This window comes from Lipotes vexillifer, unplaced genomic scaffold, assembly GCF_000442215.2.
Source record: "Lipotes vexillifer unplaced genomic scaffold, Lipotes_vexillifer_v1.1 scaffold444, whole genome shotgun sequence".
NCBI classification, from domain to species: Eukaryota; Metazoa; Chordata; class Mammalia; order Artiodactyla; family Lipotidae; genus Lipotes; species Lipotes vexillifer.
This window is the reverse complement of record NW_006793488.1, coordinates 4876375-4896593: the sequence shown is the minus strand read 5'-3', so window position 1 is coordinate 4896593 and position 20219 is coordinate 4876375. Positions and strand designations below refer to the sequence as shown.

Genomic DNA, 20219 nt, shown 5'->3' with positions numbered 1-20219 from the left:
AATGCCGAAAGACAGGAGGGAGGGATTTCAAAGGGGCAGGAAGAAACTCTTGGAGATGATGGATATGGTCCTTATCTTGATTGTGGTGATGGTTCCTGGGTGTAGACATATGTCAAAAACTGTATGTCACAGATGGAAAAATCTTCAACAAAATACTAGCAAACAGAATCCAACAGCACATTAAAAGGATCACACACCATGATCAAGTGGGGTTTATCCCAGGAATGCAAGGACTCTCCAACATACACAAATCAATCAATGTGATAAACCACATTAACAAATTAAAGGAGAGAAACCATATGATCACCTCAATAGATGCAGAAAAAGCTTTTCACAAAATCCAACACCCATTTAGTAGGCATAGTGGGAACGTACCTTAAGATAATAAAGGCCATATATGAAAAACCCACAGCCACCATTGTTCTCAGTGGTGAAAAACTGAAACCATTTCCTCTAAGATCAGGAACAAGACAAGGCTGTCCACTCTCACCACTATTATTCACATAGTTTTGGGAGTTTTAGCCACAGCAATCAGAGACGAAAAAGAAATAAAAGGAATCCAAATCAGAAAAGAGGAAGTAAAGCTGTCACTGTTTGCAGATGACATGATACTATACATAGAGAATCCTAAAGATGCTACCAGAAAACTACTAGAGCTAATCAATGAATTTGGTAAAGTAGAAGGATACAAAATTAATGCACAGAAATCTCTGGCATTCCTATACACTAATGATGAAGAATCTGAAAGAGAAATTAAGGAAACACTCCCATTTACCATTGCAAGAAAAAGGATAAAATACCTAGGAACAGGCCTGCCTAAGGAAACAAAAGACCTGTATGCAGAAAACTATAAGACACTGATGAAAAAAATTAAAGATGATACAAACAGATGGAGAGCTATACCATGTTCTTGGATTGGAAGAATCAACACTGTGAAAATGACTATACTACCCAAAGCAATCTACAGATTCAATGCAATCCCTATCAAACTACCAATGGCATTTTTCACAGAACTAGAACAAAAGTTTCACAACTTGTATGGAAAAACAAAAGACCCCAAATAGCCAAAACAATCTTGAGAAAGAAAAACGGAGCTGGAGGAATCAGGCTCCCTGACTTCAGACTATACTACAAAGCTACAGTAATCAAGACAGTATGATACTGGCACAAGAACAGAAATATAAATCAATGGAACAAGACAGAAAGCCCAGAGATAAACCCACACACATATGGTCACCTTATTTTTAATAAAGGAGGCAAGAGTATACAATGGAGAAAAGATAGCCTCTTCAATAAGTGGTGCTGGGAAAACTGGACAGCTATATGCAAAAGAATGAAATTAGAACACTCCCTAACACAATACACAAAAATAAACTCAAAACGGATTAAAGACCTAAATGTAAGGCCGAATACTATAAAACCCTTAGAGGAAAACATAGGCAGAACACTCTATGGCATAAATCACAGCAAGATCTGTTTTGATCCACCTCCTAGAGTAAGGGAAATAAAAACAAAAATAAACAAATGGGACCTAATGAAACTTAAAAGCTTTTACATCGCAAAGGAAACCATAAATAAGACGAAAAGACAACCCTCAGAATGGGAGAAAATATTTGCAAATGATGCAACTGACAAAGGATTAATCTCAAAATATACAAGCAGCTCATGCAGCTCAATATCACAAAAACAAACAACCCAATCCAAAAATGGGCAGAAGACCTAAATAGACATTTCTCCAAAGAAGATATACAGATTGCCAGCAAACACATGAAAGGATGCTGAACATCACTAACCATTAGAGAAATGCAAATCAAAACTACAATGAGGTATCACCTCACACTGGTCAGAATGGCCATCATCAAAAAATCTACAAACAATAAATGCGGGAGAGGGTGTGGAGAAATGGGAACACTCTTGCACTGCTGGTGGGAATATGAATTGGTACAGCCACTATGGAGAACAGCATGGAGGTTCCTTAAAAAACTAAAAATAGAACTACCATACAACCCAGCAATCCCACTACTGGGCATATACCCTGAGAAAACCAGTATTCAAAAAAAGTCATGTACCACAATGTTCATTGCAGCACTATTTACAATAGCCAGGACATGGAAGCAACCTAAGTGTCCATTGACAGATGAATGGATAAAGAAGATGTGGCACATATATACAATGGAATATTACTCAGCCATAAAAAGAAATGAAATTGAGTTATTTCTAGTGAGGTGGATGGACCTAGAGTCTGTCATACAGAGTGAAGTAAGTCAGAAAGAGAAAAACAAATACAGTATGCTAACACATATATATGGAATCTAAAAAAAAAATGGTTATGACGAACCTAGGGGCAGGACAGGAATAAAGATGCAGATGTAGAGAATGGACCTCAGGACACGGGGAGGGGGAAGGGTGAGCTGGGATGAAGTGAGAGAGTGGCATGGACATATATACACTACCAAATGTAAAATAGATAGCTAGTGGGAGGCAGCTGCATAGCACAGGGAGACCAGCTCGGTGCTCTGTGACCACCTAGAGGGGTGGGATAGGGAGGGTGACACAAGAGGGAGGAGATATGGGGATATATGTATATGTATAGCCGATTCACTTTGTTATAAAGCAGAACCTACACACCATTGTAAAGCAATTATACTCCAATAAAGATGTTAAAAAAAAAACTGTGTCAAAAATTTGATGTTAAAGTATACATCCAATTGTACACTTTAAATATGTACACTTTATTTTATTTCAGTTATATCTCAATAAAGCTGTAAAAAAAAAATCACAGGTATGACCCATTCTTCAGAGGCCTACATGGAAAGTGGCAATAAAATAATGCCAAGTAATACATGTTTTCTGGCGAGGGATATTCAGTGTTCTGCTACAGAAAACTACATCACCAAAGATAACATTGGGACTATAATGGTAGAGACGCATAGGTCAAGAGAACTTTCCAGCCCTGCTCAAATCATTCTGCAGAAAACTGCACACAATGCTCTCTCCTTGTGTGGAGCACAGCCAGATGCAAAAACAGGGGAAAAACCTAGACAGTCGAATTGTAATTAATGAGTCACATTAACAGCAATCTACATGGTTTATGAGTTTTGAAAATCACGTACCTAGATGTATCATTTAATTCAGGAAGCTGCATTTTTGCTGATGGTTCTTGTAAATCTAAAGAATACTCGAGTTTTGAAGTAACTTCCAAGCATGAAAATGAAAAACAAAAATTATTAAGCATCTCAAGTAAACATTTAAATATACCATTCAAGTCTTATGACAGAAAAAAAATCTGACCTTTTTGTGTATCATCCAGTTTCGATTTTTCAGGTGAATTATCAGCTGTATTTGTTTGCTGCAGGAAAAACATATATACCTACGTTTAACTATGTTGTCTTTGAAATTTTTTACAATTCCAAAGAAAAGCATTTAAATAGTAGGATATCAGGCTCTCTGTTCATTAGATTTAGCTCCAAATGACTGTTGGCTGTTCCAGAAACATCAATATCTACCCTCAGAAGATTTGCCACCATCAAAGACAATCACAGAGTGTCTCAGAGTTACTAAGGAAAACATCAAAGGAAGACTTACAAAAATGTCTTCAACAGCATCATAATTGTTGAGATATGTACAAGTTCCCAAAAAGACAATCTATCTGGAGGAATAATCTTTGGTGTATTTGTTTTTTAAAAAAATCATAACACTATCACATTTCTGTATAATGTGTCCATGTAATCAAACATAAGAAAATGGACTGAACACCAATACATGCCAAGCAGTGTGTTAGGTGCTTTATGTATCTTATGCTTTTAATCCTAAGAGAGCCACACTGTAAACCAGCTATTACCTTTGCTTTATAGATGAGAAGCCTCAGGCTCAATGATGTTAAGTAATTTTCCCAAGTTCCCACAATCAGTAAGTGAAAACTAAGTCTGATTCCAAACATTAGGCTGCTTTTCCCAAACTCAGTCTGCAGATCCCAAATGAGGGAATGAGGCAAAGCCAGCCAAGTGATACATTCCGCGGGAGAGCCAAGATGAGTGAAAGTCGAGAAAAAATAAACACGGCAGGCAAAAGTAATTTAAAGGAGGGGATAGTGAAAAAAGAGAGAGATGGCTGACCAGGAGAAAATGGACAACAAGCCAGAGAGTCAGCTTCCACCTGCCAGCATCCTGGTGGACACAGTTCAGAATCTTATCCCCAGTTCCCTGTACTCACGGTAGGCTCAGACTGGTTATTTAAAGGGAGAGTTGTTAGGCAATGGTTATCTTCAGCACTGGTTAACTCTGCCAGCTCGGTAGATTCCTTTGCTTGGTCTATACACATTAAGAAAAGACCAATAAAGAATGGTAACAATAACCATACACAATGCTGCGTACACCCTCCAAATGCTCTTCATGAGATTCATACTGCAAGTACATCACCATCTTTTGGTAACAGCTGGTAATTAGGACCTGCTATGGGCGCCTTGGAAAACTGCTTTTGGGTCTAACTCATAAGAGATATGTAACCTGTGCAGGGCCAGCTTCATGGGTAGACGGGGCCCTACACACTTGCCTCCTGCCACCCCATCATAATTTCTCTTTTGTCATTTCCAATTGACCCCAAGACAAACTGTATCAGGTGGAGAAAATAATTCAAGGTTTAATCAGCAACTTTTCTTTCTCCAAAGGTATAATAACACATCAATTACTCCTATATGACCACAGGTTTTCAGTGACCTCTTTCAAGTAATATTTTATCATTGCTTCTCTATGGAATCCAGGTAAGAAATTTTGTTATTTCCCCATATACCTGTCTCTCTTTCGTGGCTGCTAGGAATCTCAGTGTCTTCTTTCTCAAACTCACCAAGAAGGTCTGAGGAGATTTTCGTCTGGTCAGGCCTCACCTGAAATGAAAACCAAAAATCACATGATTTTTAAAAGCAGTAATCCTTTTAAAAATTTATTATTAACAGACCTAAAGAGACATAGACAGCAATACAATAATAGGAAGGGACTTTAATACCCCACTTACATCAATGGATACATCACTCAGATGGAAAATCAATATGGAAACATCAGCCTTAAATGACACGTTAGATCCAATGGACTTGACATATACATAACATTCTACCCGAAAGCAACAGAATACACATTCTTCTCAAGCACATATGGAATCCAGGATAGATCATATATTAGTCATGAAACAAGTTTTAATAAATTTAAGAAGACTGAAATCATATCAAGCATCTTTACCAACTACAGTGGTATGAAACTAGAAATCAATTACAAGAAGAAAACTGGAAAATTCATGAATACATGGAGATTAAATAAGATGCTTCTGAAAAACCAATGGGTCAATGAAGAAATCAAAAAAGAGATTTAAAAAAAAAAAACCTTTTGGCAAATGAAAATGGAAATGCAACATACCAAAACTTATGAGGTGCAGCAAAAGCAGTTCTAAGAGGGAAGTTCATAGTGATAAATGCCCACATCAGAAAAGAAAAGAAGGACTTCCCTGGTGATCCAGTGGTTAAAACTCTGCGCTTCCAGTACAGGGGGCACAAGGTCGATCCCTGGTTGGGGAACTAAGATCCCGCATGCTGTGCAGAGTGACCATAACAATAATAATAATAAAGAAAAGAAAGAACTCAAATAAACAACATATCTTTACACCTCAATGAACTAGAAAAATAAACGAACCCAAAGTTAGTAGAAGGAAGCAAATGAAGAACAGAACAGAAATAAACAAAAGACACTAAAAAAACAATAGAAAAGATCAATGAAACTAAGAGCTGGTTCTTTGAAAATATAAACAAAATTGACAAACATTTAGCTGGATTCACATATATATGTGTGTGTATCTATCTATCTATATTTAAGCCAGCATATTATTCAGCCATAAAAAAGAAGCAAATCCTGCCATTTGCAACAACATGGGTGGACCTTGGGAGCATTATGAAAAGTGAAATAAGTCAGACAGAGACAGACAAATACCGTATGATCTCACTTATATGTGGAATCTTAAAAACAACAGCAAAAACAAGCTCATAGATACAGAGAGCAGATTGGTGGTTCCAGAGGAGGGGGTTGAGGATAGGTGAAATGGGTGAAGGGGGTCAAAAGGTACAAACTTCATGTTATAAAATGAATATGTCATGGGGATATAAGGTACAACATGGTGACTATAGTTAATACTATATTGCATATTTGAAAGTTGCTGAGACTAAATTCTCTAAATTTTTTTTGTTCAAAAAACAAAAACTTCTAACAATGGTGATAGTTGTCAACTAGTCTCATTGTGGTGATTTTTTCACAATATAAACAAAAATGGAATCATTATGATTTACACCTGAAACTAATATGTTTTAGGTCAATTATATCTCAAGTTTAAAAACCCCAACATGGAAATGTAAGAGACATGAAAACATACTAAAACATATTTACTGATAAATAATTAAGAAGAATTAAACATGCCACCTGTTTGTCATCTCCTAAAGCTTTAATGGAAGTTTGTGCTATGTTGAATTGCAATTCAAAATGAACTTCTATTTTCATCACTTCTTTGTTTCTGATATTAATAGGCTTCTTCAGGTAAATTTTGAGCATCTTCATCTCAGTTTCTAGCAAAAATAAAGTATACCAATGTAGATCAACATACTGAAAGGTTATATTTTTAAATTTTATAATTTTAAATAACTGCACTGGGATATTTGTTCACTGTCCAGATTCTTCCGCAATGAGAAGTTGAAAAGAAATCATCTGAATAAAGTTACTCTGAAATTATTTTTATTAGATGCACATGTGTATTTTCACACACACACACACACACACACACACACACACACACACAATATGTTTAAGCAGTTAATCTAGCAGAGATAGAAGTAACTTAGCAGCATAGAAAATGAGATATTTTGTCTTCTAAAATTCAATCCATTTTTTAAAGAACATTTGTGAATACAAAGCTATCATCTGTAACAGGTATTTTACTTCTCAATATAAGAAGCACAACATTCATTCTCATTCTTTCTGTCTCTCTCAGATCCTAATCATTTCTAAAATTCAAAATAAAATCCACTATTCTCAATATACAAACTGGAATAATCCACACTCATCTCAACAGACTCCACTTAAAGAAGAGAAATGGAAACATTCTCCAGGGAGGCCTAATTCTCAGACAACAGTCTCCTTGAGGGCCTCCTACCAGGACATCAGCCCTTTACTGACACATAGTAATTGGTTTTAGAAGAGAAAATAGTTTAGACCACAATTCATAGCAAGGCCAAGAATAAGCCACAGTAAGTACAAGCTGTGTTGGAAGCAGCAGGGGTGAAAAGAGTAAAACCCATTCAAGAGCAGGCAAAGCTCAGGGTCACAAATTGATGAGAATGAAAAGAGGAAAAAAGAGACACATCTGGGTCTAGATCTGTGGCCAGTGGTACTCGAAATGTGGCTAGTACAACATGAATTGCATTATAAGCATAAAATACACACTAGTTTGCAAAGACACAGTACCAAAAAAAGAGAAGGTAAAATATCTCATTAATTGTTCATATTGATTACATGTTAAACTGTTAATATTTTGGACATACTGAGTGAAATTAGTCCACTTGAAAAAAACTTTTTAATGAGGCTACTAGAAAATTTTTAATTAAATATGTGGTTCAGATCCTATTTCTATATAACAGTGCTGACCTCTAGTAAAGTTCAACAATCCCCTAAATGCTGATCTTACTGGACGTTCAGTCACTGCAGAGAAAGTCTCTAAATCCCTGCAGCAAAAGTAATTCTAAACAAGGTCTGAAAATATAAATAGCTAGTTGGGCTGTGGGGCTCCATGCAAACGTACAGGGGCAAGAAGAAATAGCCCGAGGGCTGCCCTCAGCAGGCTCCTAAAACACTGTCAACCCCTTAGCAGGAAGGGCTCGGCATGCAAAAGGCAAGTCTTGCTTGTAGTGTTTGCCACACAAGCCTCAGTTGCCTCGGCTATAAAACTAAAACATCACACCTACTTCCTCCAGCTACTGTGAGGCACTTTATGAATTTTAAAGTCTCCCCAAAATGTGATATATTTATGAAGTGTAGAATATTAACTTTGGCAAGTTGGTTGCTGAAAACCACCTCAAAAGCAAAGTTCAGGTTCAGAAACTTAAAATATGTAATGTTAGGGGTACCACAGTCAGAAAATCCATGGAAGTCTTTAAAAATATTGACTTCAGAATAAACACCAATGATATTTTGCATACCTTAAGTGAACAGTAACAGGTAATGACTATATAAATTAAGTTACTCTTAACTTATGATTATATTTAATTTACATTTCTAGTAAGATGTTTATAAACCCCTTTCCTTTACTACAGATAGGAGACACCTCCAACTCAATGTATACTATCTTTCCAATTTTGAGACTTTTATAACTGCTCGTTTGTGCTTCTTCCATCTGTGACACCATAAGAAATATATATTTGATCTTGGCCTTGGTTCCTGACACAGAGCTCCTGAAACACATTTTAAGCGATGGGGTGCTGGGATCACCTTTTGTTCTAATATTTGGTCTTTGACCCTGGTTCCTGACACCAGAGCTTCTAAGACCCTTGGAATGCCCGGGGTGATGAGTGTTTTATAAGTTAATGAGGTAAGTGGGGCTTAAAGGACTGGGGGTTGGAGGACTTAAGGATGGGGACTGGTCAAAAACTTGCACAAGCCTCTTAAGATAGCCTCATCCACCAGAGGGCAGATGGAAAAAGCAAGAAAAACTACAATCCTGCAGCCTGTGGAACAATAACCACATTCACAGAAAGACAGACAAGATGAAAAGGCAGAGGGCTATATACCAGATGAAGGAACAAGATAAAACCCCAGAAAAACAACTAAATGAAGTGGAGAAGGGCAACCTTCCAGAAAAAGAATTAAGAATAATGATAGTGAAGATGATCCAGGACCTCGGAAAAAGAATGGAAGCAAAGATTGAGAAGATGCAAGAAATGTTTAACAAAGACCTAGAAGAATTAAAGAGCAAACAAACAGAGATGAACAATACAATAACTGAAATGAAAAATACACTAGAAGGAATCAATAGCAGAATAACTGAGGCAGAAGAACGGATAAGTGACCTGGAAGACAGAATGGTGGAATTCACTGCTGTGGAACAGAATAAAGAAAAAAGAATGAAAAGAAATGAAGTCAGCGTAAGAGACCTCTGGGACAACATTAAATGCAACAACATTCGCATTATAGGAGTCCCAGAAGGAGACGAGAGAGAAAGGACCTGAGAAAATATTTGAAGAGATTATAGTTGAAAATTTCCCTAACATGGGAAGGGAAATAGCCACCCAAGTCCAGCAAGCGCAGCAAGTCCCATACAGGATAAACCCAAGGAGAAACATGCCAAGACACATAGTAATCAAATTGGCAAAAATTAAAGACAAAGAAAAATTATTGAAAGCAGCAAGGGAAAGATGACAAATAACATACAAGGGAACTCCCATAAGGCTAACAGCTGATTTCTCAGCAGAAACTCTGCAAGCCAGAAGGGAGTGGCATGATATACTTAGAGCGATGAAAGGGAAGAACCTACAACCAAGATTACTCTACCCAGCAAGGCTCTCATTCATATTCAATGGAGAAATCAAAAGGTTTACAGACAAGCAAAAGCTAAGAGAAATCAGCACCACGAAACCAGCTCTAAAACAAATGCTAAAGGAACTTCTCTAAGTGGGAAACACAAGAGAAGAAAAGGATGTACAAAAACAAACCCAAAACAATTAAGAAAATGGTAATAGGAATATACATATTGATAATTACTTGAACGTGAATGGATTAAATGCTCCAAACAAAAGACACAGGCTTGCTGAATGGATACAAAAACAAGACTCATATATATGCTGTCTACAGAAGACCCACTTCAGACCTAGGGACACATATAGACTGAAAGTGAGGGGATGGAAAAAGATATTCCATGCAAATGGAAATTAGAAGAAAGATGGAGTAGCAATACTCATATCAGATAAAATAGACTTTAAAATAATGTTACAAGAGACAAGGAAGGACACTACATAATGATCAAGGGATCAATCCAAGAAGAAGATATAACAATTATAAATATATATGCACCCAACATAGGAGCACCTCAACGCATAAGGCAACTGCTAACAGCTATAAAAGAGGAAATCGACAGTAACACAATAACACTGGGGGACTTTAACACCTCACATCAATGGACAGATCATCCAAACAGAAAATTAATAAGGAAACACAAGCCTTAAATGACATAATAGACCAGATAGATTTAATTGATATTTATAGGACATTCTATCCCAAAACAGCAGATTACACTTTCTTCTCAAGTGCACACGGAACATTCTCCAGGATAGATGACATCTTGGGTCACAAATCAAGCCTCAGTAAATTTAAGAAGACTGAAATCATATCAAGCATCTTTTCTGACCACAACGTTATGAGATTAGAAATCAATTACAGGGGAAAAAATGTAAAAAACACAAACACATGGAGGCTAAACAATACGTTACTAAGTAACCAAGAGATCACTGACAAACTCAAAGAGAAAATCAAAAAATACCTAGAGACAAATGACAATGGAAACACAACAATCCAAAACCTATGGGATGTGGCAGAAGGAGTTCTAAGAGGGAAGTTTATAGCTATAAAAGCCTACCTCAAGAAACAAGAAAACTCTCAAATAAACAATCTAACCTTACACCTAAAGGAACTAGAGAAAGAAGAACAAAAAAACCCCCAAAGTTTGCAGAAGGAAAGAAATCATAAAGATCAGAGCAGAAATAAATGAAATAGAAACAAAGAAAACAATAGCAAATATCAATAAAACTAAAAGCTGGTTCTTTGAAAAGATAAACAAACTGAGAAACCTTTAGCCAGACTCATCAAGAGGGAGAGGACTCAAATCAATAAAATTAGAAATGAAAAAGGAGAAGTAACAACTGACACTGCAGAAATACAAAGCATCCTAAGAGACTACTACAAGCAACTCTATGCCAATAAAATAGACAACCTGGAAGAAATGGACAAATTCTTAGAAAGGTATAATCTTCCAAGACTGAACCAGGAAGTAATAGAAAATATGAACAGACCAATCACAAGTAATGAAATTGAAACTGTGATTAAAAATCTTCCAATAAACAAAAGCCCAGGACCAGACGGCTTCATAGGTAAATTCTATCAAACACTTAGAGAACAGCTAACACCCATCCTTCTCAAATGCTTCCAAAAAGTTGCAGAGTTCCAAATTCATTCTATGAGGCCACCATCACTCTGATACCAAAACCAAAGATACTACAAAAAAAGAAAATTACAGACCAATATCACTCATGAATATAGATGCAAAAATCCTCAACAAAATGCTAGCACATAGAATCCAACAACACATTAAAAGGATCATACACCGTAATCAAGTGGGATTTATCCCAGGGACGCAAGGATTCTTCAATATATGCAAATCAATCAATGTGATACACCATATTAACAAATTGAAAAAGAAAAAACATATGATCATCTGAATAGATGCAGAAAAAGCTTTTGACAAAATTCAACATCCATTTATGATTTAAAAAACTTTCCAGGGCTTCCCTGGTGGCGGGTGGTTGAGGAGTCCGCCTGCCGATGCAGGGGACGCGGGTTTGTGCCCCGGTCCGGGAGGATCCCACATGCCGCGGAGCGGCTGGGCCCGTGAGCCATGGCCGCTGAGCCTATAAAAACCATATGATCATCTCAATATATGCAGAAAAAGCTTTCAACAAATTCAACACCCATTTATGATAAAAATCTGTTCAGAAAGTAGGCATAGAGGGAACTTATCTCAACATAATAAAGGCCATATATGACAAACCCACAGCAAACATCATTCTGAATGGTGAAAAACTGAAAGCATTTCCTCTAAGACCAGGAACGAGACAAGGATGTCCACTCTCACCACTATTATTCAACACAGATTTGGAATTTTTAGCCACAGCAATCAGAGAAGAAAAAGAAATAAATGGAATACAAATTGGAAAAGAAGAAGTAAAACTGTCACTGTTTGCAGATGACATGATACTATACATAGAGAATCCTAAAGATGCCACCAGAAAACTACTAGAGCTAATCAATGAATTTGGTAAAGTAGCAGGATACAAAATTAATGCACAGAAATCTCTTGCATTCCTATACACTAATGATGAAAAATCTGAAAGAGAAATTAAGGAAACACTCCCATTTACCAGTGCAACAAAAAGAATAAAATACCTAAGAATAAACCTACTAAGGGAGACAAAAGACCTGTACTCAGAAAACTATAAGACACTGATGAAAGAAATTAAAGATGATACCAACAGATGGAGAGATATACCATGTTCTTGGATTGGAAGAATATTGTGAAAATGACTATACTACCCAAAGCAATCTACAGATTCAATGCAATCCCTTTCAAATTACCAATGGCATTTTTTACGGAACTAGAACAAAAAATCTTAAAATTTGTATGGCGACAAAAAAGACCCCGAATAGCCAAAGAAGTCTTGAGGGAAAAAATCGGAGCTGGAGGAATCAGACTCCCTGACTTCAGACTATACTACAAAGCTACAATAATCAAGACAACATGGTACTAGCACAAAAACAGAAATATAGATGAATAGAACAAGACAGAAAGCCCAGAGATAAACGTACACACCTATGTTCAACTAATCTGTGACAAAGGAGGCAAGGATATACAATGGAGAAAAGACAGTCTCTTCAATAAGTGGTGCTGGGAAAACTGGACAGCTACATGTAAAAAATGAAATTAGAACATTCCCTAACACCATACATAAAAATAAACTCAAAATGGATTAGAGACCTAAATGTAAGACTGGACACTATAAAACTCTTAGAGGAAAACATAAGAACACTCTTTGACATAAATCACAGCAAGATCTTTCTTGATCCACGTCCTAGATTAATGGAAATAAAAACAAACATAAACAAATGGGACCTAATCAAACTTAAAAGCTTTTGCATAGCAAAGGAAACCATAAACAAGATGAAAAGACAACCCTCAAAATGGGAGAAAATATTTGCAAACGAATCAACGGACAAAGGATTAATCTCTAAAGTATATAAACAGCTCATGCAACTCAATGTTAAAAAAATAAACAACCCAATCCAAAAATGGGCAGAAGACCTAAACAGACATTTCTCCAAAGCAGATATACAGATTGCCAACAAACACATGAAAGAATGCTCAATATCACTAATCATTAGAGAGATGCAAATCAAAACTACAATGAGGTATCACCTCACACCAGTTAGAATGGGCATCATCAGAAAATCTACAAACAACAAGTGCTGGAGAGAGTGTGGAGAAAAGGGAACCCTCTTGCACTGTTGGTGGGAATGTAAATTGATACAGCCACTATGGAAAACAGTATGGAGGTTCCTTAAAAAACTACAAATAGAATTACCATACAACCCAGCAATCCCACTACTGGGAATATACCCAGAGAAAACCATAATTCAAAAAGACACATGCACCCCAGTGTTCACTGCAGCACTATTTACAATAGCCAGGTCATGGAAGCAACCTGAATGCCCATCGACAGACTAATGGATAAAGAAGATGTGGCACATATATACAAGGGAATAATACTCAGCCATAAAAAAGAACAAAATTGGGTCATCTGTAGAGTTGTGGATGGATCTAGAGACTGTCATACAGAGTGAAATTAAGCCAGAAAAAGATAAACAAATATCATATATTAATGCATATATGTGGAACCTAGAAAAATGGTACAGATGAACTGTTTGTAGGGCAGAAATTGAGACACAGAGGCAGAGAACAAACATATGGACACCAAGGGGGGAAAGCAGCGGGGGGGTGGGGCTGGGGGGGGGATGAATTGGGCGATTGGGATTGACATGTACACACTGGTGTGCATAAAATTGATTAATGATAAGAACCTACTGTATAAAAAATAAATAAAATAAAATTCAAAAAAAAAACAGTTTTGCTTACATATCAATGATATTTCTAGAAAACAAAACAAAAGGATGGGGACTGGTCGCCAGAAAGACCAAGGTATGGTTAGAGGGTTGGAACTTCCAGCTCCCCAACCTTCAGGGAGGGCAGAAGGGCCAGCAATTGAGTTAATATTCCATAATGCCTACATGATAAAGCTTCCATAAAAACACCCAAGCTATGGGGTTCAGAGCGCCTCTGGGTTGGTGAACACAAACATTCCAGGAGGGCGATGCCCCCCAACTCCTCAGAAACAAAAGCCCTTGCACTTGGGATCCTTCTGGATCTTGCCCTGGGTATTCTCCTCATCTGGCTGTTCATCTGTATCCTTTATTATATCCTTTATAATAAAATGGTAAATGTAAATGCGTGTTTCCCAGAGTTCTGTGAACCATTATAGCAAGTTTCAAACCCGAGGAGGAGCTTGTGGGAACCTCTGATTGGTAGCCAGTTGGTCAGAAGTACAGGGGTCAACCTGAGACTTGCAATTAGCATCTGAAGTGTGGGCAGTCTTCACTGTCCCTTCATTCTCCCAGAGTTTCACGGTGAAAGGCTCTCCTCTTCTTGACACTTCCTTTACTGCCTAATCTAGCCCAAACTTCCCTTTTTCTAGTATGTAACAGGGGAAATTAAAAATAATAACGCAAGTGATTCTTGTTCATATAAATTCAAATTAACTGTGTCTGTGAAATGCAACAGTCTAGTTGTACATCTGTTTGTAAATTAATTTCAGCATTGCTTGTATCTGTGATTCTTTGTATTCTCCTGGTTATTACATCTTATTAATTTGCTCATTAATTAATGAAATCTTTTACTCACATTTATTTTATATTTGTATGCGGGTCATGATTTTACCTTTATCAAAAATTACCCTTTAACAAAACACCGAAGTAACTTATGTACACAAGAAATTCCAGCAAGGAAAGCTCAGGGCTGAAGGAGGATTACCTTATCCTAAGTAGTCCCATGGGAGAAACTTCAGTTAAGAGTTCAAGGCCAGGAAGGATGGATTTGTTCTTTGCAGGATTTGTATGATGAGAATCATGTTATCCATTATACTTTTCACCCTGGCTTTCAGGAAGCTAAGCACCAAATTTGTTTTTTTTTTTTTAATTGTACAACTTTATTTTATTTAAATTTATTTATTTTCTTCTTGGCTGCATGGGCCTTCATCGCTACACACGGGCTTTCTCTAGTTGCGGAGAGGGGGGCTACTCTTCGTTGCAGTGGGCGGGCTTCTCATTGTGGAGCACAGGCTCTAGGTGTGTGAGCTTCAGTAGTTGTGGCAGGTGGGCTCAGTAGTTGTGGCACACGGGCTTAGTTGCTCTGTGGCATGTGGGATCTTCCCGGACCAGGGCACCAATCCATGTCCCCTGCACTGGCAGGCGGATTCTTAACCACTGCGCCACCAGGGAAGTGCTAAGCACCAAATTTGAATCTCCATGGTGGCCAGATCAACCTTCTTGACAGACATTTTTATTCTTGTTTGTGGTTCCAATTTTCTATTTCTATTATTTCGTTATAAACATGCAAGCTGCCCTAAATCCTTTGTGAAAGGAAGTATAAAATGATTATGTGTATTGAGTTACTTTCAAAACATCCGTTTTTTCAAGAGACCCAATTCAGGAATCCTGGTCAAGTGTGACTATATGTGAAATACTGAACTGGACCAATACCTTACTTCTACCCACCCAGAAAAGGATCACTCCTGACTCCATGCCCCTCAACTCTACCTACCAAGAGGAGAAGAAAGGTGAATGACGGAGATTTAAGAAGAGGGAGTCAGGGCTTCCCTGGTGGCGCAGTGGTTAAGAATCCGCCTGCCAGTGCAGGCGACACGGATTCAATCCCTTGTCCGGGAAGATCCCACATGCCATGGAGCAACTAAGCCCATGCGCCAAAACTACTGAGCCTGCGCTCTAGAGCCCATGAGCCACAACTACTGAAGCCAGTGAGCCACAACTACTGAAGTCCACACGCCTAGAGCCCGTGCTCTGCAACGAGAAGCCACCACGAGAAGCCTGCGTGCAGCAACGAAGACCCAATGCAGCCAAAAATTAAAATTAATTAATTGAAAAAAAAGAAGGGGGAGTCAGGGCTGATATTTACATAGTTTGTACATACCCAATTATTAATATAAGTGTGTGGGAAAGGGAGGGCAGGTACTATAACCATTTTTAAAAATGGTGGCACAGGACTTCCCTGGTGGCACAGTGGTTAAGAATCCTCCTGCCAGGGCTTCCCTGGTGGCGCAGTGGTTGAGAGCCCGCCTGCTGATGCAGGGGACACGGGTTCGTGCCCCGGTCCGGGAAGATCCCACATGCCGCGGAGCGGCCGGGCCCGTGAGCCGTGGCCGCTGAGCCTGCGCGTCCGGAGCCTGTGCTCCGCAACGGGAGAGGCCACAACAGTGAGAGGCCCGCGTACGGCAAAAAAAAAAAAGAATCCTCCTGCCAATGCAGGGGACACGGGTTTGAGCCCTGGTCCAGGCCATTACTACTGAAGCCCGCGTGCCTAGAGCCCATGCTCCACAACAAGAGAAGCCACCGCAATGAGAAGCCCGCTCACCGCAACGAAGAGCAGCCCCTGCTCGCCACAACTAGAAAAAGCCTGCACACAGCAACGAAGACCCAACGCAGCCAAAAATAAATAAATAAAATTAATAAATTTATTTTAAATAAAATTTTAAAATTACAAAAAAATTAAAAATTGTGGTACAAAACATAAAAATGATTAACAAGGTAAATGTTAAGTGTGCAGTTCAGTAGTGCTAAGTATATTCACATTGCTGTACAAGAGATCTCCAGAACCTTTTCATCTTGCAAATCTGAAACTCTGTACCCATTAAACAACTCCCCATTCCCCCTTCCCTGCAGTCCTGGTAACTAACCACCATCCTACTTTCTGTCTCTATCAATTTGACTACTTTAGATACCTCATGTAAGTGGAATCATACAGTATTTGTCTTTTTGTGATTAGCTTTTTCCACTTAGCATGATGTCCTCTAAGTTCATCTATGTTATAGCAAGTATCAGAATGCCCTTCCTTCTTAAAGCTAAATAATAGTCCATTGTAGGTACAGATCACATTTGCTTTATCCATTCATCCATCGATGGACACTTGGGGTGCTTCTACCTTTTTTTTTTTTTGGTTGCGCCGGGTCTTAGTTGCAGCAGGCAGGCTCCTTAGTTGTGGCTCGCAGGCTCCTTGGTTGCAGCATGCGAACTCTTAGTTGCGGCATGCATGTGGGATCTAGTTCCCTGACCAGAGATGGAACCCAGGCCCCCTCCATTGGGAGTGTGGAGTCTTAACCACTGTGCCACCAGGCAAGTCCCTGTTTCTACCTCTTGACTCTTGTGAATAGGCTGCAGTGAACGTTCGTATGCAAATCTCTTCGAGTCCTGCTTTCGATTCTTCTGGATATATATCCAGAAGTGAAACTGCTGGATCATACGGTGATGCTATTTTCAGTTTGTTGAGGAACCATAATCATTTTTACAACGAGAAAACCAGGCAAGTCATGGAACCCCGAAGTTACAGAGTGGAGGATTCACTAATCTTTTGCCCTGAGCCCAGCCTTCTGTCCACAGCACTCACCACCTCCCCTCCACGTCAAGTGCAAGCAAAGTCTGCTCGGGAATTAACTAAACATACACTGCAACTGTAAACAGAAACAATACTCAGGACTAAATGCAGGGTAGTTTAGAATTAACATCTTACCTATTATGCTGAAATTAATCACTGCTTCCTTCAAAAGTCTTACTGAGTCCCATAAAGCGCTCTTGGAAAAAATAAGTGAAATTCATGAGCACATAACACATACTTGGATATGAACACTCTCTACGCACTTAGGTCTAAACAGGAATCGAACATGATTACCTCAGGATTGTTTATATAAAAAGTTACACTCTGAGTTCCTAGGTTGAAATCAATCCAAAATTTCTCTAATTTTTCATCTGCAGGTTTTCTCATCTGTAAGATATAATTTCAGCATTAATATCATATGAAAGGGTCAAATGAAAATAACTCCATTAAAAACAGAACTGCTTTTCTGAGAACAACCCTACTTTTAAGATTATAGGGTCACCGTTTATTGCCTTACTCATTTCTGCAAAATAGGAGGAAGGTTTCAATTTTATATAACCAATCTATTTCTGGAAAAACCCTACTATACCTAGCAATTTAATAGATGTTTAAACGTGTCAGATAACTCTAACCATACAAACTTTTTTTTTCTGGTGCCAATCACAGAGAAAATTGTTCTATGTTAAAGCAGTAACAATCCACACTGCCTATGGATAGAAACTTCTAGCAAAGGAGGTACTGTGATCAAACATAAATGGTGACTTGCCATCTAGCTTACCATGTGTTAGAATAAGGCTAAGACCTGAAGATTTCAAATTATCTTTATTTTAATTGATTAGTCAGCCCTCTGTATCCACGGGCTCCAAATCCAAAGATTCAACCAAATGTGGATTGAAAATATTTAGGAAAAAGAATTCCAGAAAGTTCTAAAAAGCAAACCTTGATTTTGCCATATGCTGGCAATTATTTACATAGCATTTACATTGTACTGACAACTATTTGCATAGCATTTACATTGTGTTAGGTATCAGATGTAACCTAGAGATGATTTAAAGTACATGGGAGGATGTGTGTACATTATATGCAAATACTAAGCCGTTTTATACATGGGACTTGAATATCCGCAGATTTTGGTATCCACGAGGGGTCCTGGAACCAGTCCCCCATGGGTACCAAGAAATGACTGCATTATAAAATAAACATATGTTCTTAAAGAAAGAAAGAAGAAAGACAGAAAGAAAAAAAGGAAAGACAGATTCAAACAATATGATGCTAATAGAAAGAATAAATATCTCCTTCTCTGTCCCTCAAATTCCCGTAGGTACCTTTCCATGGGAACCATTAACAATGCCTTTGCTTCCTCCCAGATGTGTTCTAGACATACTCAGGAAGTATATACAAAGTTTTTATTTCTCAACAATGGAACAAACACTAGACTTAACTATTCTTCCACTTGTTTTCCAGTAAATAGCATTTCTTGGCCATTGTTCCATCATATGTGTCTACTCTACAACAGCTATGGAGTTGAACAAAGGGTTTTGTTTTGAATTTTATTATATTTTTTATACAGCAGGTTCTTATCAGTTATCATCTGTTTTATACATATTAGTGTATACATGTCAATCCCAATCGCCCAATTCATCACACCACCACCACCCACCCCCTTCTCCCCTTGGCGTCTATAGGAACAAAGGTTTTAACACAAGTCTATATCACGGGAAGCCAGTGTAAGGACCCCTACTGAAGCTGATGGAAATTTAGAAGTCCTAGAAAGAAGAAGCAAGCAGAGATTGGAACCCTCAGACAACCAGAAAGAAAAACAGACTTGAAATATAGGAATCAGGCTTCCAAAATTAGTTCTAGAGAGAAAGAATGTATAATGTAGTCGTGAGCTAACGGCTCAGCTCACAGAGGCCAAGAAGGGGGCCCTCAAACCAAAACAATGAAATGGTTAACTAGAACATTCTAGAGACATGATCCAGGAAACCTCAACACAGTCCAGGTTCAGAGACCTATGAAAAGATTACCCGGAAATTGAGATGCTGCAGGTTGAGGCACTTTTACAGGAAGGACCTTGTGCCTCTAGAAACCAAAGAAGGGGGTGAAAAAGAGACTGTTCAATTTTGCACTATAAAGTACAAGGCAGAATGATCTAGAGAAAGGAGAGTGACCCTAATTGCTGGGGATAGAGTGGGAAGCGTCTACCGGGTTGAAAGAAGCAATGGACTTGCCCTATTCCCTCCAATCCAGGCGTGAATAATGCTGCTCATCAATAGGATAAAAAAAGGCAAGGTTCCTGTAACTGACCTCATGAATGCAGTATAAACCCTAAAATTCCTTTATGTAGAAGTAACACGAGGGCTCTGCAATAAAAAGCTTCAGAGTTGAGGCCTAAGAGGAGAAGCAAGTTTCCCTTTTTAAAAAAGCCCTTCTGTGTAGCAAGAGCCGTTTGGCCTGATGTAAAGCTACCTATGGGTTTCACTATACACCCCCCACCCTCACAGCCCCTGAAAGAGAGACAAACATACCTCAAACTCATCAGCAAAAGCAGCAATGCATGGAAATGAATAGACCCTGCAAAACAGCTCACAATTAAAAAACAAAATAAAATATGGATGGACCGCACACACGACCTACGGATGTTCTATAAACAA

The 20219-nt window shown here is 38.4% G+C and overlaps 1 protein-coding gene across 1 annotated transcript in view; it reads right to left on the bottom strand.

Annotated features, from left to right (window-relative positions):
• SYCP2L (synaptonemal complex protein 2 like) overlaps positions 1 to 20219 on the bottom strand; it is a 70678-nt gene that overhangs the window by 34472 nt on the left and 15987 nt on the right. The window contains exons 11-16 of the mRNA XM_007466416.1: positions 20094 to 20139; positions 17860 to 17952; positions 17701 to 17761; positions 6456 to 6598; positions 4789 to 4882; positions 4213 to 4310 (exon numbers count right to left, since the gene is read on the bottom strand). Coding sequence (XP_007466478.1) covers positions 4213 to 4310; positions 4789 to 4882; positions 6456 to 6598; positions 17701 to 17761; positions 17860 to 17952; positions 20094 to 20139 — 535 coding nt within the window. The remainder of the gene's footprint in view (positions 1 to 4212; positions 4311 to 4788; positions 4883 to 6455; positions 6599 to 17700; positions 17762 to 17859; positions 17953 to 20093; positions 20140 to 20219) is intronic.